This window comes from Plutella xylostella, chromosome 4, assembly GCF_932276165.1.
Source record: "Plutella xylostella chromosome 4, ilPluXylo3.1, whole genome shotgun sequence".
NCBI lineage: Eukaryota > Metazoa > Arthropoda > Insecta > Lepidoptera > Plutellidae > Plutella > Plutella xylostella.
Window position 1 is genome coordinate 9,437,309 of NC_063984.1, and position 24,746 is coordinate 9,462,054.

Sequence of the window (24,746 nt, forward strand, 5' to 3'; positions counted from 1 at the left end):
GAAAAGTGTTGTGATTGAGGCATTTTTTTTGTTTTGTTACATGAAAATCCGTTCCAGTTTGAAACTTAAAACTTATTTAACATTGATTTGATGGGACCATGGAAGCAGATTTTTTTCTAGTTAAAGTTAGTTTATAGTTAAGTACTTTATTAATAAAATAATACAGACCATACAAGTAAATATTGTTCTTATCAAATAAAAATAGTATTTATTAAGTAATATTTTAACTTTCTCATGGGTTATTATTATGGAAAATACCTACTAAATTATTATTTCGACCATCTTTATGCTATGGTTATGGTGTCTGTCTAGTGGCAGAGGCTTCGCTTCGCGGTCCCGGGTTCGATTAGTAGACATCAGAAGAGCTAGCACGGGGCGTATTTAAGACATGACAAAAGTTCTCCGTCGTGCTCGCTCTCGATGCAAAACTTTTGTCACGCCTTAAATGCGCCCCGTGCTAGCCCATCAATATGAACTAAAACACAAAAAAATATAATGTCCTCATACTGATTCCAATCAATTTATAATAAGTAGGTACTTAACTTCAATACAAGTACCTACTTGCAGTTGCAGCTGCAGACTCCGATAAAAAAACAATAAAAAAGACTGGTCTGCTTTGTGCGTTCAGAGTACCATACACGTCACTATGACGTCACTGCATACCACACATACACAACACACGCACGATGGGTTTTTGATCTTGTAACGGTAGTGTGATGGGAGTGTGCAAAAACATAAACTTGTTAGACCAGTTTTGGTGGCTCATATCGTAATCTTACTAAGATATCAAGCGAGTCGCGGTGTTTTTAATAAAATTTTATGTATGAAGAAGGTACCTAATAGTACCAATCTGACAGTGTTTTAAAAAAATATAATAATCATATACTTAGCTATAAAAATATGGATTATTCCGAAATAAATGAATTATTATTATTATATAGCGGTTCAAATTTTATTCAGACCTTGCACATATAATTTTAATAAAAAAATATGACTATCGATGACTCTAGTAAATTGTAACAAATTAACAAAAAAAACATATCAATTATAATACTAATATATTACCCACAATTTTCCTGAAATTTACAGACAAAAGAGAGTCAGAGTTTCTACAGCAGTGGGGTGTAGGCATTCCAATTACCTAGCCGTTTACCCGGAGTTTCACCGGTCACTATGATTGGGCCACAAACTGCCCTTTCCTCATTGATTAGCTCCATTAGTTACAATGTGCTTCCATTACACGACTTTCGTCGGTTTCAGCGGCATACTTTCAGCCAGTTTCATGATACGTAGGTCCACCCAGAAAACCTCGTCCATCATCTCGATGTGGGTGCTGTCCTTCACAGCTACCGCACACATGACAGAGACAGGAATTAGATCAGCTCTCAGCTCTATTCACTGATTTACTGTGTAGAAACGGACTCCCGTCAACGTAGGAAACATGCCACTATATATTCGAAGTAGCTAAAAAACTTAGATACCGCGATGTAGAATTAGAGTTTTAGATGTATATTTTTTTATGTATTGAATATGTAATAAATATATTTATCAGTGTTTTGACCTATTTGTTACGGTATTTCTTTGATATGATAATTTAATAAGCGATAAAGACCCAGTTATTTTTAGAATTCAGCTACAGAAGGAGATAGCAATATGTCACACTGGGCTTGTGGGAACGGGACGACATGAAAAAATACTGGTTTACGTACGTTTTTAGTGACATCTAGGGAGGGAATTAGGAACTAACTAATAGATAGTAATTTATAAAGCTTGTTACCTAATTTGCCTAATTTTATTTATAATACTAACTACTACTTATCTCAATCTTCGTTATTTCCTTCTAAAAGAAATTAAGCCTACTGCCTTGATTATATTGGTAGCAAAAAGTCAATGGTACAAACATTTTATATTTCTTTTCAGTAGGAGTCGAGACCATCCCAATCCCCTGTCCCAAGATATCCTTCTAGAGCTAAAAACGTTGGCTCAAACGATATGCTATCGGCTGGTGGCTTCCTGATGATTGAAGAGCACTTGTGACTGGTGCATATCTAAATGTACTTATGATTCTTCCTAAAAATCTAGCTGATCGCAGATATAGAAGAGCTTCGGAAATAAGATATACCACTTACGCAGGGTATGTTTTATTGGTTTTTATTGGGTGTCATTTAAACGATCGCCAATTAAATCAGTTTTGAATTTGCCAAATAATAGGTTTGAAGGCAAAATAGTAGATTTGCCAGCAAATTTTTGCCCCCAAACAATTTTAAATCAATTCAACAATTTATCACTTAAAATCGCCGGGATTTATGATCAAGTGGCAAATTAACATTTATGAATAGATTTTAATAGGTATGTCCTCATAACTCGATGGTATGTTTAATCTTTAAATGAAACAAAAAAAACAGTTTAAATAATCAATATTATTTATTAAAAACAACAAAAATAACCTTCTTCTAATTAAAACTTAAACCTTAAACTTCTTCTCATAAAAAGCATCTCATAAAACTGCTTGTGTGAAGCGCCACAAACTATGGTGCACCTTACATCATGCCCCGCGTGTCCCTACACCTGTACGCGGGAAGAGCTCATGACCGCTACCAGCGGTGCAGTATCAGTGGCCCAGTTCTGGGCATGTATTATTTAGTGACTTTGTTGGTTTGTCGTCGACACGATAAGAAGAAGAAGAAGAAGACTTTATATTCATGCAATAGAAAGCATATTGCCACAATAGCGTAATATTGTGTACAAAGATCCTCTGGTAGCTGTTTTATCGCAACCCATCACGTCCGCACTGCTAGGGCACGAATCTTCTTCTAATTTCTAATCAAGAGCAACTTGTGCCATGTAAATGTCATTTACTTACAATACAAATTTAATTGTGATGCAATATGGAGCATATTTGAGTGGTTCGTTGACCAGCGAAGAACGACTGGTCACAACCTAGCGAGTCCAGTGTGGAAATGCTGTGGAATGACTAGTTACAACGTAGTAGACACTACCATACCATGAATTTACCCGCACCCGCGCGCCCGCACCTCGTACGATCCATACGACCCATCCGCGAGGCCGCTGATTGGTTAATTTTCGTCGCGCGCCAATTTGGCTCCGCCCCTTTGAACATTTTTTCATTAAATTTGTAAACTCATATATTAAATTGTTAACAAATTATAATATTTTAATAACTGAACCTATTAAAATGTAACTACTGCAATGCTGACAAAATATGAATTAAAAAGAAATCGCAATATGCGACCTAGAGTCAATATATTTGCTGGCAAATCTACTATTCTGCGGGCGCAGTTATTATTTATTGAGCAAAAATAATATTCTGCAAATAAAGTTTTTATTTATGTAATGAACTCAAATTTTTTGGCAATCGATCTATTATTTTAGATTTTTGTATTGATATTATTTGCTAATTCATACCAGAGGACACTTCTTATTTATTTGAGGATAAAAATATTTAGTTACGGTGGATCTATTAATTTGCTGATACAAGTTGATGACAAAAATAAACTTTGCTGGCAAGAAATATAGTTCCCGTTTTTATTATATTAAGCATAACTAGCGCCGCCAAATGGAAACCAAAAATTATTTATGTCTAATAATTGGTTTAAAATCGTTTTTCAAAGAGTGATCATACAGCTACATAATGTAGGTAAAGTCTGGTATGAAATTATGTGGCCATTATTTTCCTTACTGTAACATATTTTTATCATGTTTAGGTATATAAATACTTAATACAATGGCCAATTAAGATTCAATTTTACAGCAACAGTATTCAGTACGTAGGTACCGAATTTCTCCTGAAAAATATACGGTAGATAGTAAACGTATTTGAAATTGTATTTAAATAATATTTTATATACATTTTATAATAAACATGTCCAATATAATAAAGTTTTATAAGTAATTATGATTAGTAAAAAAATATTTACTTACATGTTTGCTTACAGAGTCTTTTTGCGTATTTATAGGAAGTTTGAAATTTCATAATTTTCAATTAAAATTCAGTTTTTAGTTTCGGTTTCATTGAATCTTTAAATTGAACTTGTGTATATTAGGTATACTCAAGTAAGCAATAAATAGTTAAATGGTAGGTAATAATATAATATAAATGCACCAGGAAAACGATCATGAAATACGGATCCCTAATGGTTAGGTACCGATAGATGATGTCATTTCAATACAGGACACGCGTTAATAACAACGAAGTTAATACCACCAAATTATTCAGTAAATGTTCCTAAAGCAAGCAGTATGTTTTTGAAACTTGTGTTAATTTTTATAGTCCCTCTATTATCAAGTTATTCTGTGCGATGTGGCTCGGGTTGTGATGAGCTGAGTACCTGTGGAGCCTGCGTGGGATATGCGGTGGAAAAATGTGTTTGGTGCCCGAAGACGGTAACTATCGTAACTATCAAGCTTAGAGTGGTTACAGACTAGCTTACACTTTCTGCGCATATACGGTCGTTTCAGCATGTTGTGCTTCTACAGGCGCTACAGTACATGCTTAAAAAAGTGACTAGCTAGCTATGTTAAACATTTCCCCCTTATTATAAAACGTAGAATAGAGCCTCGGATGCGATAAAGGATTGGCAGGATTTGCGACCCGTTAACGTTACTTAATTTAGAAGTTTTGTACACTGATAACTGACCCTAAAAAAATACTTACAACAGTCTATCTACAGGTAAAAAAGGGATCAAACGTGAAACAACATTGTAAACCTGAAGCTTTTGCTGAGAAACATGGCGCTGAATGGTGTGAAGTAGCAATCGAGAACCCGCCGAGTTCAGCTGAAGAAATAAGAAAAGAACCACTAAATTCAGGAAACAATAAAAATAAAATCCATCTTGTTCCTCAATATATGAAATTGAAGATTCGGCCTGGAGTGCCTGTCAGCTACAACGTGACCTACCAGCTCGGGAAGGACTTCCCTTTAGATGTGTACTTTTTAATGGATTTCTCATACACCATGTTGACCGTTAAAAAAAGGATTCGCGCTCTAACACAACAAATACACAAGTCTCTGTCTAAAATATCCACTAATGTGAGAATTGGCATGGGAAGTTTTATAGACAAAGCTGCCATGCCCTTTGTAGAGTAAGTAGCCTATTCATTATACTTTTACCCCTTTAACCATTATATTTTTTATCAAGCACCTTACTTATACCTAAGTACAATAATAACAATATTTCAGAGCTCCCCGACACAAGGGCACGTATTTATTCAAGAACAACATACCGCTGACGGATGACTTGCATTATTTTCAAGAAACATGGAAGATATTGTACTACCAGTGGTTCTCCAACTTCGACAATCCTGAAGGTGGTCTGGACGCCCTGATGCAGGTGATTGTGTGTGGCGAGCAGGTTGGCTGGAGGGATGAGGCTCGACGCATGGTCGTCCTCTTTACCGACGACGTCTACCACAGCGCCGGCGACGGCAGAATCGTCGGAGCATTCAAACCAAACGACATGAAATGCCATCTCGAGAACAACCAATTCGCAAATGACGTTGCTTTTGACTATCCCTCGGTCAGCCAAATTAATAAAGTTGTTAAGGACAATAACGTGATGGTGATTTTTGCCGTCAGCGGGACCAAGCGGGTACGAGGGGCATACGAGAAGCTATCGAACATGATCGAAGGATCCACGGTAGTCGATTTTAGCAGCAAACGTCTTTCGGACATCATTACTGATTCCTACAAGGTAAATATAACACTCATATAAATTGTAGTGTCTGTTTCACGTGGCTACTAATCTCTTGGATAATTCTTTACAGGACTTGTTGCTATACCCTCTTCTGACTTTTGACCCCCAACCTAATATTAAAGTAGAGTTGGACCCTCCATGTCACCGCAAGACAAAGAGCAACCTGTGCAAGGCCGAACAGTTTCAGTCTAAAGAAGTGCAAGTCACGATCAAATTGAGTACATGTGACGTCACAGGTCCACAGCGAGTGGAGATAGGTGTGGTGGGACTACGAGACAAGCTGAGCATTCATGTAGAGCCACTGTGTAGTTGTGCGTGCGAGAGTGAGCGTAAGGAAAATGATTTACTATGCAACGGATCTGGGGCTCTGGAGTGCGGTGTTTGTAGATGTTATGGGAATAAGTGAGTAAATTTTTTAACACAGATGGTACCCATAGCATTACATAAGTTAAATGTTTATAGTTTTTCTAAATAATTTTACAATTATTATTTTTTCAGGAAAGGTGAAAGTTGTGATTGCGAGGGAGACGTGGATGATTTTGATGATTTAAAATGTATCCGACCCAATGATACCTACAGCTGTAGCCAACGCGGAGACTGTCGGTAAATATGCCACTCCACCATAAATTCAGTACCTACCTACGTATGCACTGCCTAATTTCAACTCTCTTCTTACTTGGTGGTTTATTTCTCTCTCTTTTTTATAGACGAACTCTGAAATCGAGAATAAATAATGATCCCTGAAAGTTACTCAATATGTCGGTTACATTGACTGTAAATTATCATTGCCTGTAAATTATATTCCCTGTAAAATGGATTTCTTTGTCAAATTTCAATAATTTATGTTTACTTCTCTTGCAGATGTGGCAAGTGTGATTGTCGACAGTCGCACGGTAAGAGATTACAAATATTTTATGCTAGTCCTTCATGATCGTAACTCAATATTCTAAATAAGTATACACAATTGATTATAGTTAGTACTTATCTACTTATATATGAGTTTCAAAGAACTCGTTAGCTCATTCCAGCGTCTCTTCATCAAGAAGAGAGCGTGTTACTCATCAACCTGCATGTTTGTATCTACTTGTGCCGAGTTACAGAAAGGAACATTAAGCTAAGGTCGGCATTAAACCTTTGTCTGTCTCTTTCTGTCCGTATACTGTCAGAGCAAGGCAGCAGCATAGATTTAATTCCGACATTAGCCTAAAGTTCCTTTGTGCAACTCAGTGTTAGCCCCTTCTCTCACTGTGCGACTCTCAAGCGACGCGACTGCGACGCAATCCATGAGAGAGTTGCCTGATAGTCGCGTAGTGGGAGAGGGGGCTTAGTAGCTCTTTCAACCTACATTTTACTGTACTTCTTAGGTGACTACTGCGAGTTCACGGACAGCGACTGTCCGTGGGTGGAGGAGCGGGTGTGCGGGGGCCGCGGGGCGTGCCGGCGCCGCGCCTGCGAGTGTCTCCAGGGCTGGCGAGGGGAAGACTGCACGTGCCCTGAGGGCTCGGATGCCTGCCTCGAGCCGTACTCTGGACAGGTATGCTGTGATAGCCCTGGCTAGTGGCCATATAGTGAACGTAGGGTTACTGTTAAGGATTACCATTGCAAAAACATACTATATAAGCAGAAAGGGGGTCACTTTCCAAAACTAGTAGAATATATTTTTTTTAGAATGACCCCCTGACTCGTCCCTATTGGACTTAGTAGATATACTTACCACTTTTGCAACACCCTGTATAGGGCTTCATAATTCCGCAAAAATCATAAAGAATGATCTTGTTAATTTCAGGTCTGTTCAGGAAACGGGGTGTGCAACTGCGGAAAATGTGAATGTTCCAACAAAGATGATGTCACTGACGGGTTTTGCAGCGTCAACCTGGCCGACAAGAAATGTAAGCAACTGGCAAAATATGTCGAATGCGTTTACAACAACACTAACAACGTTGAAGAGAAAGCCAAATGTCTCGAATACCAGCACTGGGCTACTGAGGAAAATACCATAATTGTGAACAAAACGGAGATAGAGAATAACACATGGCCTTTACACGCATGGTGCAGTTTACCCAGGGGTGAACATTTCATTGTCTTCGGGCACAAGTTCATAGCCCCACAGTTGCACATTGTCATACAATCCGAGCTAGGGGAACCTGCGGGTACAGCTAATCTTTGGAGTAAGTATTATGCGTTCGTTTCTTACTAGGCCGCTTTACACTAATTGTTCACCACACCAAAATACTTTTTTTTTTACTGAAACAGAAACTTTTTACATAATATGTTCGCTAATACTGTCAGATGTGTGATAATTACCAGCCCGTTTCCTAAAAAAAACATGTTATTCCAGTTGTGATCGGGTCTACAGTTGGGGTGATTCTGCTGATTGGCCTCATCACGACGGTGGTGGCCAAAGTGATGATCGACCGGCATGACGCCATGGAGTACCAGCGCTTCGTGGAGGACCTCAAGAACATGGGCATGGAGTCCGCTGAGCTGAACGCTTTGTACGAACCCGCCAAGACTGAAGTCAGGAACCCGAGGTATAGGATTTCATTCTATCAGCATTAATAATATTTATATGTATGTAAAAGTAAGGAATAAAATAATAGATTTTTAAAGCTTTCTATTTTTTGACATCATAGGTACCTTTAATAATTTAGTCTGCACTGATATTGATAAACAAATAAATTAAACGAAAACAAAATAAATTAATAGTTACAAAACAAAATGGCGGTTAGCAAAATGAGCAATGTCTTTGATTTTGTTCACTTCTTCGAGTTCCGCGGTCGAGAGCGGTCGGGCGTGCTGCGCAGGCGTGTTGGTGGTTCATCGTTGTAGTTCCTTTTCTCCCGACGATCCTCCGTCACTCGCCCAGGAGTAGCCTGTGGAGCATCGTTACATGGTTCATTTAAGATACTCAAATTTTGTTAAGTAGGTACTAAGTTTATTATTAAAGTATGTGATGGGGGCACAATGGTGCTATGCATCGCCACATTACAACTGCCTGCACTGTAAGTATTGGGTTATATCACAGCTCAGCCACATGAGCTGATTACAGATGAGGGACAGTTATATAACTGAAAACTTGTACTGTGACTTACTTTTGGTGCATCCATCTTTACTCGTTTCGGTCGTCGTTTATGGCCAGTGATTTTAAATAGGTCACCCGCTGAAAGACGTTCTTTAATTCCTGGGGGGCCTGCTACCATGGAACAGTTGCAACTGAAATTGAATTAAATACTTAATACTTAACTATTATGTAAAGTTTGCTGATTGATTAGGTTTGCCTCAGGATTGGAGATCAACAAACTAACTTGCACTGTCATTGAAAATAAGTAAATTTCGACCAAGAAATGTATACCTATGTATAGTTTGTTACAAAAAATTACACCAGTAAAACATTCAAGTAAGAAGGTATAAAGGAAGAATTACCGGACATCTCTATCTATGGTCGTAGCTCGAGCCGCCGGAGACACGGCGTTGGGGCCAGCAGTCGGTCTCTGGCCCTGCGCAGCACACGCCGCCTCACGCCTCATTTGAAGCAGGCGCGTCTCTTCCGCCACCTTGCGGTCCAGCTCAGCTACTGAGGATTAAAGGAAAGTAAAGAAAGAGTTGAAGCTTAGTAGCTGAATGAAGACTTCTCTGCTCTTTCGGACAGGCTTTTGTCCCGCATCGCAGTGATGGCTGATAATCATAATATATTTTTATTATGACATCACACAATACAGGGTGGGTCTTGAGTGGATGATTTGAATTGTTAATAAATCAGTAAATTTTATTAATTATGTTTCTCTTACTTACTATGTTCATGGGCCAATCTTTGTTTGTTCATCACCTCTTTCCTGAGCATATCAATGCTTTTCTGCAGTGCTTCTTCCTTTGTGTATTTAGATTTCCACATGCGACACACTTGCAGATGCAGAAATGATAGCTCGTGAAGGGTTAGCGACTGTTCAAAACATGAATTTATTATTGTTTTTTTCTACTTTCTTGGATAGATAGATAAATAGAGTACTGTTTATTTGCACACCATCAAATTAATATTAAAACTTAGTTAGGGTACAAAAGGCAGTATTATTGCTTATAGCGATCTCTGCCGGACAACCTTTGGATGGATGGACTAAAAGAGACTACATCAAGCATTGTCCTTAATGAATGTCCTTTTATGTTTCATAATTTGCATTTGTTGTGGAGCCTATGGTATAGAATTAACAATGTACAACAAAACCCCGTACCTCAATATTGTCATTAATCAACTTGGTTCCCAAATTTTTAAGGTAAGTTTTCTCAACCATTTCGGATTGGACATGATGGAATATAGTTCGTATGGTGTCGGTGACGTCATCATCCACGGAGCAAGTGCAAGGCCCGTGGCTCGCGGATCGAGCGTCTAACGCCTGCAGTTCAGTCCTGTCGAGGGACACACAGTTACGTCGACTCGGTCTCTGTATGTTGACTGTCCCCTAAAAATAATTTCTTCATTAGATAGGTACATATACAATCATATAATAAATAGATAAGTCAAGTTACTTATCCGTAGAGTGTACTGTTTTAGACTTGTCATAAAAGTTAAACAATCTGAGTGTCTTTTTATTTGAATTTATTTAAAAACTGGGTTCTAAAATAAATCATAAATTAGGAACCAATGAAATACTTACTACCTGTTTTAATAATATTTTGATTAAAAAGACACGCTAAGATTGTTTACCTTTCATGTCAGTATTAAAAAATTAAGCATCCGTAGTCGAGTTAGCTTCAGTGATCGTAATGATCATTGAAGCAACACATCATGGATTTCAAATGGTTAATTTCTGGGCGCTTCCATTCGGACGGCACGTTAAGGCGTGGGGTCCTGGGTCCGCGTGGAGGCCTAAAACATTTCATTCATTGGAAGGTGACCCGTGCCTCAGTAGGGACATGATAGTTTGTGATGATGATAAAAAAATGCTGCATGAATAAGTAGTTTTGTGCTTGGGAGAAAAATTACACACAATAATATATATTTTATCTGGTCTGTCCTACCTTTTCAAAACTGGTAATAGAGTTTTTCCCCAATTGATGCTTCAAAGTATCGTTTTCGACAGTGTCGGTTTTTTTCATAGCTTCAATACTCATCGACCGTAAAGTCTCGACTTCATTTTCATGAACATTAATAATGTCGTGCCGAGTCTTCGAACCTTGCATGTTCTTCACTCCTTCATTATGTTCATTCATAATCGATTTAGAGTGGTTATCGTACTTAGATTTTAAAAATTCCATATTATTCAAGGAAATTGTTTTATAATATTCAAATGCTTTTGATAATCGTTTCAGTTCGCCTTCGTATTCAGAATCAATTTTAACCAACACACTCTTGTCTTCGGAAGTTTCTTTATTATTTCCTATAGAATTTATACTGCTCGAAATTATTTTATCAATATTTGAACTGATACTATCCGAAAACAAGTTATCAATACTTTTGTTTTTTGTTATAATCTTATACGAATGTTCTGAATTATTTGCGTCTTTAAGTATAAATTGTAGTCCTAAATTATGTTGCACAGAATTCTCTTCTCGTGAAACAAGATGATCAGATGGAGCAAGATCAGCTAATGTTCTATCACTCGCTGGCAAAATGGCTAAATTAGTTGACAGATTTTTTGATGATTTATTTAAATCCAATTTGTTAGACATTGATGAATTATGTATGTTTATATGGGGTAATTTTTTTTCAATTTCGGGGTCAATTATGTTTGTATATTTGTGATCACTTTTCTTCTTGTTGTAATGATGGTAATTTATATTGTTATCTTCTTTTTCTATTTCAATATCTTTTTCTGTACGTGATTCATAAATTGAATCTGGTATTACTATAACATTATTATTTATATTATATTCTGCAAGGTTACTTGTATTGCTTTTAAAACTGATTTCACTATCTTTTCTGAATACGAATAAGTTTTCCTCGTTAGATGTACTTGGAGAGTACAGTGAATTAGCATCTTTACGTTTCAAAACATTGTTTTTTTCAATCTCTCCTAGCGACTTGATATTATTTAAACCATGTTTATTTTGAACGACGTTAGGTATTATTCTATCATGAGATTGCAAATCACGTACTACATTTGAGTTTGTTACTTTGTTTTCTTTAAAATCATTTTCTGAAGGACTGTGTCTACTATTTATCCCACTCGTTTCTTCGCGAGATGGAATAGAATGTTGCTCTAATAGTCCTGGGCTTAAGCGTTTGTATTTGTGGTCTAAATCAGGAACAAGCTGTGATGTTAGGATTTTTACTTCATTTTCTAAAGATGGAAGTTTTTGAGGTAATATTTTTTCCTCATCTAGACTTAACGTAGGTATGTTCGGCGTTTCCGGATACAGTTTAATAGGCTCTTCTTTAAAATTATGAGTTTGAGTACTCATATCGGTAACGGTCTTAGAAATTTCTGTTGAGATATGAATTAAAGATTTGATTTGATTCATCTTTGATAATTCGTCTTGAAGAGTCGTAACTTCCGCAGATTTTTCTTTAAGTAAATTGCCAATTTCATTTATTTTTTTAATATTCTCATCGGATATGTTTTGAATCTGAACCTCCAGGCTTTTTATTTTAACTTGAGCATCGTCATATAAGTGTTGAAGATGATGTAGCTGTCCTTCCAATTCCTTAATATGCGCTTGGGATGATTTATTTATTTGTTCTATAATAAACTTTTGGTTCAGTAATTCTACTTCTTTTTCCTGTAACAATTTTTTTCCTTGTGCTATTTCTGTATCAAGAGAATTTTTCAAGTCGACTATTTTATTTTCCAATGTTAATCTATTTTTGATTGCCTCTTCTTTTTCATAATGTATTTTTTGTTTTTCTATTTCAAATATTCTCTGTGCCGCATCAGTTTTAGACTGAAGTAATTTTGATGAAGATTGTACTGAAGTTAATTTTTGTTCTAAGCTCGATAGCTCAGACGTGCGTTTATCTAAAGCGTTTCGTATGTTGTTAATGCTTGCTATTATATCGTCAATCTGACATCTATTAGGAGATAATAAGGAATGTCCCGTGCATTTTAATTCCAACTCTTTCAGCCCTGTTACAATAATCTCTCTTTCATTAAGAAGAGTTTGAAATTGCATCGTGATTTGTTCTTGATCTTTCAAAGATTCATCTGATACCCTTCTTGAATGTGTTAGTTTATTTTCTAATAAGACATGATTCTGTTTTAAATTGTCTAATTCCATTTTCATATTATGCGTTGCCTTCGAATCTGTAAAACAATAGGGAATATGAATTTGATACAAATAAACATCAAATGTTATTTTTAATAGACGGTCGTATGGCGTACTAACCACTTAGTGGCCCTGACTGCTATGCCAAAGGTCTCGGGTTCGATTCCCGGCTGGGGCAAATATTTGTTTAAAGACAGATATTTGTACTCGGGTCTTGGGTGTTGATATTTATATTTAGTAGGTATGTATCTATCTATGTATTTGTGTAGATATATCAGCTGTCCGATACCCATAACACAGGCTCTGCCTAGCTTGGGGTCGGATGGCCGTGTGTGAGATGTCCCCACATATTTATTTATAATAAACTTTGTTATTTCAAAATTTTATCTCTATCAATATTTTAGGTTATAATTATTTTTGGGCGATAAATAATTCTCGAAAAGTACAAAAAAACTGCGGTACAGTGAAATCTTAAAAACGTGACGCATTTTATTAGAGCAAATGTAACGTAAAATGAGTGGATATATCAATCTCAGAATAATCTATGCCCGTAGAACAGAGCGTCGGTGAATCTTATTATTCTGAGCCGTGAAACGTGACTATGACGTTACACAAAGTAGCACTTCTTGAGAAAGCCAGGTGCAGGTACTCACACCCCCACAGAAAATTGAATAGAATATACATTAAATTACTTTTTTGGGGTTATTTTTTTAAACTATAATAAAGCGATGTAAAACTATCGAATAATAATACAAAAAAATACATGCATGCATATTCTCTATTGCCTTTAAAAAACAGATATCCTGGTTAAACTTAATATGTTACGTGGTTAACTTACGATGGGCTTCTATTTTTTTAACTGATAAGTCGGCTTTCTGTCTGTTGATATCTTGTGAGCTCTCACTTGCTTCTACAAGTTGTCCTAAATTGGTCAGAAGTTCTCTTACTTGGATATTCAAATCATTTATATGATTTTGTTGAAAAGCTATTGTATCATCTCTAGCTGAGATATCGTCCTTGAAGTCTAAAATTTTATTTTTCTGAAAAGAAGAAATAAGTACGTATAATATTATGATTGTAAAGGGTTTTCTATTATTTAGACTTATTTACTGAGACTTGTAAATGTGTATTACATACATATACTATAATCAGGTATTGATCGCACCCTGCCATATCATGCAATAATAACCACTTGATAATAATTATAATCAATTCAATCAAATGCAGTAATCTAGCCATGACATAGATATGTAAATAAAAGAGACTTACAGACTGGTCAAGTTCATCCAAGAGGCCATTTATCTTTTTATGTGTGTTAAGCCTTTCATTTTTCAAATATTCCAATTCTTTTTGTACACTCAAAAAATTATCTTGTGTAGTTTCAAACTGGATGAGCTGTAATATTTTCAATTAAATAATATACTGTAAAAGTTTTAATTGTTATAAAAGGAAGCTCATTTATAAAAATAGGCAGATTTAAAAAAAAATTGTTGGTAGCATTTAATCTGAAAATAATTGTACCTATGCGTTGCCCGTAAAAAAGTCAATGTTCAAAATTTATTGTAGAGATGAAGCTGTTTTTTCGTTTATAAATTTGATTACTATAGTATATTCTATAGACCATATTCCCTTCTGAGCCCTTTTACGACTGATGGAGAAAAGGATATATTGTGTTACGATTTCAGTGATGGTTTCTACCATTCCTCTTGGTAATGCGAAATAGACCCTTAATCCACAAAAATGTATTAAATATACCCTTTTACGAGCAACGCGTTCAATTACGTAATTTACCTGATTCCTACATGTAATCAAAGATTCTTCCAATATTTTTTTCTCGGCAAATAACTCATTACTATGCTGACGCAGAGTGTCTGCTTCTTGTGTAGCACAATTCAAATCCTGGATATGTGAAGCAATATCCAGTTGTAACCTGTTATTTTGTTCTTTAATTTCATCATTAGTCTGCTTTGCTTTCATCAGTTCTTCTTTGGTTTTTTCTGTTTCTGCCATCTGTTTCTGGATTTCATGATCCACTAAATTGAACTTTTCAACCATGGCGGAATTTTCGTCAATTAGAGATTTTATGCGCTGTTGTGCCTTTTCTAAATCATTTTTTAAAAGGGTAGATTCGTTTGTATTACTTTCTACAATTTCATCTAAGCGGTTTTTTTGCTCAGTATATTTTTTGTTTATTGTTTCTAATTCATCTTCTAGATTCGGTACTCGATTAGCAATCAATTTCAAATTGTGGATTTCCTCTTTTGCAGAGAGAACTAAAGCTTCCGTGTCAATTAAATTTTGTTGCTTTTCTTTCTCTAAATTCTGATATAATTGTTTTACACTTTGTAATTCAATCTTTAATGCTTCGTTTTCTGTATGTTTTTTGACTAATTGTTCTTTTTCTGTTTGTAAATTATTTTCATGTGACATTTTTAAACTTTCCTGATCCTTTGACAGATTATCAAAATGGGATAATTGGTTTTCTATAATTTGTGTTTGTCTTTTAGCTGCTTCTAGTGAAGTATTTGAATATTTTTTTTCACTCATTAAATTATTTTTATCGTCAGATAGGCGTTTTACTTCATTTTGATTTTTTTCTATAATATGTTCATATTGTTTTATTTCTTGTTTTAGTTCCATTATTTTGTAATCATGTTCTTCTTTCATTTTTTTCATACATTCTTGTAATGTTATATTGTTGTCGTTTAAATGTTTATTTTCCTTTATAATTGCTTGTAATCGATTTTGAAGATCCTCGTACAAATCCTTTTTATTTTCTATTTCTTCTAAATTACTGCAAATTTTGTAAAGTCTCGCATTGTCGGCTGCAGTAACCGCGAGATTATCTTTCAACTCCTGAATTTCGTTTGTTAACACATATATTTGTTGATTTTTTTCCTCGTATTTTTTCAATTTATTAGCTAAATCTTGATTTTCTTGTTTTGCGGTTTGTAAAGAATTTTCAGACTCAGTTTTTGTTCTTTCAAGAGCAACGATACTATTGCTATGAGTTATTAATGTTTCTTGGAACTTAGCAAGAAGTTCTTTATTTTCAGCTCTTCTAGACTCATTTTCAGTTATTAACTTATTGATTTCTAATGATTTATTTGTGATAATATTTCTTAAATTATCGGCAGCTAATTTTTTTTCATCTAGATCATCCGAAAGATTTCTATTATGTTCGATAAGATGGTTCATTTTTTGTTGCATTTTATCTAAATCACTTTCCAAATATTCATTGCGACAGAGAATTCTTTCATATGAACCTGAGTATGGAAACAGATACGTTGATTATCCATTAAGTATATTCTATACCTACTTACAGTGCTCCAAAATTGATAATGCGCATAGAAATCTTTGACAGATCGGTTGTTTTCGATTATGTGACACATGATATTGACTCCTATTTCTTTCGAACAAGCTGCAAAATGCAAGTGTTTTTTTAAGCCTCTTACGATTTAATGATTCGGGTGTGAAGATCTGCATGTGCATTATTAATTTTGGACAAGTGTACTTTGATATTTCTTATATTATATTTTAAAATATTTTGAAAGTATAGTTTTATTTTACCTTTCCAATCCTCGATTTCATTTTTCAGTTCATTGATAAGATTGAGCTGATCATGGAATTGCTCTTGTATAGTTTCCTTTTCATAATTTTCAAGCTTACACTGCTCTTTTAATTGTTTGATTTCGTTTTGAAGGGTAATAGGATCGTGTAAAATTTGTGTTAGCTGAAAATATGTACTAAATTGATATCGATGCTAAATGGTATAAGGTTTATACCTACATTAGTAGTAGTAAACAGACGTATAACATATTTATACATATATAATAAGTATCTGTAAGTAGCTATAGATTAAGTTCAGTTACCTCATTACCGCGGTCGCATTAACTTGTCATGTACTTAGCCTAGCCAAATTAAATAATACATAATTATTTGAATACAGTGCATTTTAAACAAATTTATATGTGAGTTAAATTTACCAGCCTCTCACAAACAATAAAATTAATACAAGGTGCACATGTCACCTCGTGTTTTGTAAGGATGAACGTAATTTATATTTTTTTTCGTATTACTTACAGTAGATCTAATCTTACATTTTAGAAAGGATGATTTACTACATTTTGTTTCTACAAAGAAGCTAAAATACTGTTTTTATTACCTTATCACGCTCATGTTCCAATATGTTATCTATCTGAACTTTTAAGCACTTGATTTGTTCCTCTAAACACATAACTTTACATTCAGACTCCTTTAGCTTGCACTGCAATGCACTTGTTTCCTTTTCAAATGTTATTGACGTGTCGTTGAGCTTTTTCTCAAGAGCAATATTCTCATTTCTTAGTTCTGTTATAGTGTTAGTCTTCGTTTTATTCTTTTCACATTCAGCTTTCAGTTGCATTTCTAGGTTTTTTGTTTCATCATACAGTACATAATATTTTTCTTTAAGTTGATCAGTTTCATCTGAGCGGTTCTTGTAATATTCTTTCTCGTTCCACAACCCATTGTATTCTTTAAATTGCATTTTAATATTGTCCAGTTCAAATTCGAGCTCTTTGTAACGGGTACATCGTAAAAGTAAGCAAATCCTCTCGTGTTTTAAGTTTTCATAACATTGTATGAGATCTTCGTAATCTAATTGAAGCTGTTTTAAGCGAGCTAAGTTGTCAGAATCTATACAACAGGATACTGGAGTATCATTTGGTTTTGTATAATTTTCAGAGTCCTTATATATGCTTTCAGTGCTGGATTTTATTAAAATGTCTTTAATGTCTTCATTCTCCATTATATCCGCAACTAATTGAGCTCTTTGGTTTTCCATAGTAGAAGTTACAGGGTTCATTTCTGGTGCGGTCAGCGCCAATTCTACCCGTACATTGTCATTTCGATTACAAGAACAGGTTATACTAGTTTCTTCCTTACATTCTGATGTACAAGGCGCAACCAATGCTAAACTGAATCGTTGTAATACTTTTATTTTAAACATTATCTTCTCTTTTATATCTAGAAAACGTGCATCTTTTCCATCTGTCTGAAATATCAAACCTTATAAGTGTGATATTTTCATTTCAAATTATTGAACTGTAAATCTAAGGTAAGTAAACATACTAGCAAATCGATATACTCCTTGTATTTTTCATGCTGGCATAAAATCCTTAGAATCTTCTCTAGTGCTATGTAAATGTGCGCGTAGATGCAGTATGGCTCGCAAACGTCATTTTCCATGACCTAGGAAATGGTTTAAAAATTGTAAGTCCTTAAGTAGGTACTTAGGTACTTTTCTTTCTTAAATGAATGCTATCAAGGTTCCGGGTACTTACAGCTAGAGTATTTTTCATAGCATTTAATTTTGCATCTTTAGTAATAATAGTCTGTTCCATTTCATTGATTCTTGGATCCTCTGCATCTAAGATGAACGTGTTGTTTCATATAAATTGATAAAAATAGTGAAAGTACTTAGTAATTAATTATGTTAATGGTTTCTTGAAGTTACTCACTGTTCGATTAGTGAAAAGTAAAGGCGAATTCGTATAGTGCGGTTCATGTACCAGTAGGGGGTTATTGTCCCGCTCTATACTTTTCATTAGTCAGTCAGTTTGGCCCGAAAACGGCGATGAATATGTCGCATGTGTTTATGTTTACCTAACTTCATACTCGTAATACCTACCTACATAATAATTATGTAGTTACATCTTTACTTGTGCCGTAAATGAAGAACTTACGCGTGCTTACTGATACAGCGCAAGATTCGTTCTGACACGCTCGGCTCTCGCTCCCCTTGCCCAAAGACCACTGAAAGTTGCCAATTAGATATTTATCTTATCACTGTCCCATGTCCCATACAATGGGATGGGCCTAATAAGTAACATAAGTTGGTGCTTTAATAATAAGATCTATATTATTCTTCTTATTACAACAAAACAGACATACATATAGATAGAGTCACCTTTTATAGCATTCTGGTTATTGTAGATAGGTATTGTAGTATAATAAACTTAGAGATTCTTCCCAAGGGCAGATTATGGAATGGTACGGCGGATATAAGAGCAAATAAATGATATTTTATTTAGTTACGTCTGCTTTTACATAACTCCATTAAGTACTTAGTCCCATTAAATGAAATCATTCTGCTTATGTTGTAGGTTAGTACCTACTTACCAAACACTAAGGCAACTCTTGAGATTTTAAGTTTTGAAAAGAATGATTTATATACTTATGAATTATACTCACAGTATCATCCCCTCGAGACCTTGCTGACTGCAAAAAAAAAAAATAGTTAGGTACTTAATAGGTTAATCAGGTTATTATCTGAAGTTGCATCGTTTAATACCTACTTAATAATAATTTAAATTAATATTAGATAGAGTACTCTTTATTTGTACACCAAGAAATGATTAACAATTTTACATAGACACTTAACTAGGGTACAAAAGGCGGTCTTATCGCTTATAGCGATCTCTTCCAGACAACCTTTGGATGGATGGACTAGAGATATAAAAGGGGTACAGTGTACTTACTCAAGGAATATAGTATAATTTAAGTTATTATTATCTAACTACACACTAAATATAAGCAAAAAATAAATAAAAAATACACACAAGTACATACGCCTACTACATGTATTATAATACACAATTATATACAATATAATACATATATAAATATATACAAACACATACATACATACATACATCATATACATACACATACATATCATACATATTATACCTACATACATGATTTTTAATACATATTTAATGATCTGATAACAGCTAAACAGTTGATTTAAGGTAGTGTTCCTTCACCATTCTCTTAAAGGTTTCCAGAGTTGGTGCTTGTCGGATTTTTGAAGGAAGATCATTCCACAAAGTGATAGCGCGTACTGTGTAAGAAGCACTGAAGAATTTAGTGGTATTAGGAGGGATATTAAGGCGGAGATTGTGGGTAGAGCGCAGTGTCAGGTTGTGAGATTCACAACGAAGCTGAAAGCGTTCTTTTAAGTAAGCGGGGTATGTTGGGTTAAACAGTATGGAATATAAAAGTGAAAGAATGTGGGCATTGCGACGAAGACGAATAGGGAGCCACTTGAGTTTCGCGCGAAAGTCGGAAACATGGTCATATTTGCGTAAGCCAAATATAAACCGTATAGAAAAATTTTGGAGTCGCTCAAGCTTATTTAACTGCTCCTCAGTTAAATCTGGATAGCAAGAATCGGCATAATCTAAAATAAGATGAGAAAGCTCAATTTTGGTGGAAGTGGGCAAGAAATTCCGCAATCTGCGAAGTGAACCTGCTGAAGCAAACATCTTTCTACTAACTACTTCCAGCTGCTTTTTCCATGTCATGGATCTGTCCAGATACACCCCCAAGTTTTTAACTTCTTTACTCCACTCTATATGTACACCATCAAAAATAACTGGTGGAAGGGAATCGAAGTCAATCATGGAAATAAATCTAGGGCTGCCAAGAATGATCACCTGGGTTTTAGTCGGATTGACTCTTAGGCCGAAGTCACTGCTCCACTTCAAAATATGTTCTAGGTCAGTATTTGTTATTAATATTATTAATATTAACTTTAACTTACCTCAGCAGTTCTAGATTTGCCAGTCTGAAAACAACAGTTGAAGTTTATTTCAAAGAATTTCATTCCTCTAATGAATTTGAGTGACCATTTTTACTTTCCGTATACTTACCTACTTATACTTAACTTTACTTTCGATGATGATAGCAAAGATTCAGGACAGAGCCCGTAGTATAAATTTTCATCGTGAACGTGAAGTAAAATTCATTGAGTAATTTTGTATGCAAATTTTAGTTCTGCTACCGACCGCCTGGAGCGCTGTACATATTTTCATACAAAATTACTCGATGAATATTTTACTTCACGAGTATTGAAGGTTTTGTTTTTGACCAAATTCGAAAAATGAGGGAGGTTCTCAATTCGTGTGTATGTATGTTTTTTTTTGGTTTTCTTAAGGACTTTGCCCAGTAGTGGGAAAATACATACACTGTGTAAGAAAAAGGTTAAACATTATAAATGAACATAGGTACCTCGTACGCTTCTGAGTCAATGCCCTGAAAAAAGAAATGGGCTAGCTTAGAAACCTAGAATTTAAAGATGGAGCTTAAAGTTTCTCTGGTCAACTATAATTTCTTACCTCAGTGAAACCAGATAGGTTTAAATCTAAATGCTGTAAAGAAAAAAAAGTGTGCTTAATTATTTTCAATTTGAGTATTTTATTTGCAGAGAATTTACTTACCTATTTTATTAGGTACATTTGATAATATTTAATTATAATCTCCGCAATAGAAGGCAAATATGTACTTACGAATATATATCGGATAAAAACTAACCCGGAAAAATAAAACCACTGGTAAACTACCTAGTTATTTTAGTTTTTATAGTTAGTTGAAGGGTACTTAATATCTTATTCTTATGTTCTTAAGTGTCGGTAAAACTTACTAATTCATCTAAATCCTTGTTAGCTGCTTTAATTTCTTCATGCTGAAAAAAATTGTTACAATTTTGGTAAAGGCTAGGCATAAATACCCTGGGACCATTTGGTTCCGCTACGTATTGTTAGTAAGCTTAAAACACTAACATTATTTTTGTATAAATAAATAAATAAGTACAATAGGTACTGACGATACTTTGAAATTGTGAAGCAAGAAACTAAAAATTACAGTGGAAGGTATATCTAAAGTACTTATTTTTTTACAATATCCCTCCCTCACTATAGCTTTATAGCAACACTTGATGTAGAATCTACCACGGAATGCCGAAAAACAAAATGAAACGACATGTAATTTCAGGAAACTCAGATTTTCAGGAGTGTGATGTGAAATTATGTGATAGAATATAAGGTGCCTATTTAGGATCAAGTAGATAGTATAGTAAGGTCTGCGAAAGATTTCCAGTGATGAACACTAGAGCTGTAAGTGTACTTGTTTGTCATCCATTTCATGCCATTAACCGTACAGTTTCCGAAATTGCTTAACTTGATACGCAAGAGTAGCCTGCCGTGGAAACCGACTGGTTTGCCTACATCTCGAGATCCTACATGCCCTACAAGTGTAATTCTTGTACCCCACTTGGCTATACGTATTTGCTTATTTGCCAAAACTGCTATGTGTGGTCAGTATACTCGCCAAAGTTATTGCCGTATTTCCCTATAAAATGCCTTTTGGGCAAATACAGCCTAAAACTTGGAAAATACTCAAATACGAATAGCCAAGTGGGGTAGCAGCATAAGAGAGAGACTCACAGCTTTATCTATCTCGCTCTTCTGCGCCTCCGTGAGGTCGAGCTGGTGGTACGAGGCCAGCATGAGCTCGAGCTGTCGGATGCGCCGTTTCAGGCGGGACACCTCGGCGTTCCGGGCGGCCATTAGCGTCTCCACTATCACCTGGGGAATATTGAGCTATGCAGGGGAGAGTGGCCTATGGAGCTTAATGGTGAATACGGTGAATATCCACAAAGGCGGATGTAAGGTTAAATGAAACGGCGCTTTTTTATACATAGCCTACATAATGTGTTGTGGTGTGGGTGGGTAATTCAATTTGCTTAAAATCTGGCCCTATACCCTGTCCACGTACCTATACAATCGAAAAATTGAATAAGTACCTACCTACCTACCCACCTACATTATATCTAGCTACCCAAGTAACATTTCATTCGAGCTTAGGTTGTAAGAAATGCCTTTAGGTTTTATAAGGGTTGTGAAAAGGTTAATGCTTTGCTATCTGGTCATATTGAGTACTTGAGAATGATTACTAAGTCCTAAAACTAATTGTTTATTAATACAACCTTGTAGCTGCTGATAAGAGTTTATATTAACGTTATTTTAACATGTATTTCAGGAGCATATAGTTCTAGGATCTTATAGTTGTCGTAGACTCCTGATTTACTTCTAGAAAAGCTAGCATTAATGCTAAAGTGAGAGCTTAAGGTTAAATTTTTAACCTTGATACAACCACAAAGTTATGGAATATTTAAATTACTTATAAGTATTTTTTAAAACCTATCTTAAACCTTTAGGTTGATAAGAGTTGTCTAGGCAAACAAATTAGGACTACGTGGTGAAAACCAAAAGCATTAAGCACTGGCTATGAGCTAAAGGCATGATTTAAGTCCTACAAGAATATTTTAAAGCTTTAGAGGCATCCTCAAAATATGTTTAATGCTTTTTAGTAATTTCCTAACGGCCGCCATATTTTATCACTGAAATAAAAAAAAAACTTACCAAAAAGATACATTTTAATTAATAAGGGAAAATTCAGTAGCGTTTCATATACTATTCCAAATATATGTTTTTTTTATATAGACAGTACTTTTATTTCTAATATAAATTTACACCAAACATAAAATTTTATCTATTTTTTTAAATTAAAATATCTTCAAATTTATCATTTACGAAAGGCCCGTCACTTATACAGAACTATTATCCGAAAGTATCACAATAAAGTGCTAGTCGCACAAGGTTTTCATATTTCCTGACTTCAGCCTAACTACTTACTATATTTTGTATTAATACAACACTTACAAGTTAGCCATTTTGAGTCTTGGAAAGTGTCAGGTAATGGCGCCATTTATTATAATTATTATAAAATCTTACACAGAAACATTTTAAGACCCGAGAGTCCTGGGAAGGCATTACAAATATCCATCAAATGTGTTTCAAGTTATAGTAGAGTTATATCCAGGACTAATTTAGAACTTAAAAGCTGTCTTCCAAGGTTATGTTAACGTTAAATTAAGGTTGTGAAGGTTTTATTTAGGTTCTGTGTAAGTTGTTCAAAAGGTTCTGGGTTTGAGCTATAGGTTTTGCTGTAGCTCTCAGAAAGGTTCTAAAACGTGGGCCCTTTTTGCACTCAGGAGGTTAATATAAGGTTAATATAAGGTTATCGAGCCTTCTAAGTCTCACGAGTTGATTTCCATACAAAGGTTCTAGAACCTTTTCAAAACCTTTTTAAAACCAAAAATGTTACTTGGGTAATCTAAGTAAGTATCTATTATCAAATTATGCACATAAAGAAATCATAATATGAATATGGCGCCGGACACATGCTATCATACCCTATTCCTACGTCTGATAACTCCTTCCAACTCGTTCTTATTTAACTACCGCCTATTCACATTACCTCTTTACCCCCGCGCCTAATAGTCAGCATACCTCACCTTAGTCGGTATATACTTGTGCGTGCACATGGTATTGTTCCTCTTGATGATGTCCACCAAGTTCTCTGTCTTGTCGGAGCAGAAGTGCGACCACGCGCGCGCGTCCGTGCACGAGCCATACGCCTTGAGCTTACCCTCATTCCGAGCCGGCAACTCAAACTGCTCAAACTCATCAAACACACGCTCCCGTTTCGTTATAAAAGACATCTTACTTAAAATTAAAACGTTTGTAAATTAATATAAATATAAATTCACTTTTCCCCACCATCCATTTTACGCATAACGATACGATTTTAAAATTAAAGTTTGTATAAATATTTTATGGATAAGAAAGTGGAAATTTGTTTTGCTGTCATTTGAAATCGGGATGGCGGGTGACAGTGGCAGTTGGCATAGACAAAATAATAACAGTGCGACAGTCAATTGTTTCAAGATTTACTTTAGATCATCTTGAGAAGGAACATAAGTACCTATACTTCTCGAGCGAGAAGCTTGAGATCAAAGAACGAGAAGCTTGAGATGGCTACTAATAATTTTTGCCAGCATGGTATTGTTATTTTGCGCCTGCGGCGGTAATTTTTCTTGGGTAGGCTGATATAATTTTTGTTCCTTTACATCTTCTGTTTCTCTATGCCCCCATGCCCCCATTCTA

General features: G+C 35.2%; 2 protein-coding genes across 4 annotated transcripts; one reads left to right on the top strand and one right to left on the bottom strand.

The window, feature by feature from the left end:
• Positions 1-4,171: 4,171 nt before the first annotated feature.
• LOC105397937 (integrin beta-1-A-like) lies at positions 4,172-8,324 on the top strand. Its single transcript, XM_048629171.1, has 9 exons — positions 4,172-4,404; positions 4,692-5,104; positions 5,202-5,712; positions 5,786-6,117; positions 6,214-6,318; positions 6,577-6,608; positions 7,080-7,249; positions 7,502-7,883; positions 8,054-8,324. The coding sequence occupies exons 1-9, from the start codon at positions 4,261-4,263 to the stop codon at positions 8,272-8,274; spliced, it is 2,310 nt and encodes a 769-aa protein (XP_048485128.1). The 5' UTR covers positions 4,172-4,260; the 3' UTR covers positions 8,275-8,324.
• Positions 8,315-24,728, bottom strand: LOC105397938 (putative leucine-rich repeat-containing protein DDB_G0290503). Of its 3 annotated transcripts, none has more exons than XM_038121085.2 (21): positions 24,095-24,713; positions 22,182-22,322; positions 21,380-21,421; positions 21,075-21,107; positions 20,968-20,991; positions 20,501-20,524; positions 19,147-19,173; positions 18,639-18,708; positions 18,237-18,316; positions 18,025-18,144; positions 17,078-17,947; positions 16,483-16,645; positions 14,704-16,178; positions 14,182-14,307; positions 13,751-13,952; positions 10,729-12,950; positions 9,942-10,169; positions 9,508-9,655; positions 9,139-9,289; positions 8,808-8,928; positions 8,315-8,588 (listed from the first exon to the last, which is right to left on the bottom strand). In XM_038121085.2, exons 1-21 carry the CDS (start codon positions 24,299-24,301, stop codon positions 8,472-8,474), a joined length of 6,591 nt encoding a protein of 2,196 aa, XP_037977013.2. In that variant the 5' UTR covers positions 24,302-24,713; the 3' UTR covers positions 8,315-8,471. The 3 variants fall into 3 exon arrangements, with proteins under 3 accessions (XP_037977013.2, XP_037977012.2, XP_048485124.1); XM_038121084.2 differs by having other exon boundaries at positions 18,237-18,322; XM_048629167.1 differs by lacking the exons at positions 8,315-8,588; positions 8,808-8,928; positions 9,139-9,289; positions 9,508-9,655 and having other exon boundaries at positions 9,985-10,116; positions 18,237-18,322; positions 24,095-24,728.
• Between the last annotated feature and the right edge of the window lie 18 nt (positions 24,729-24,746).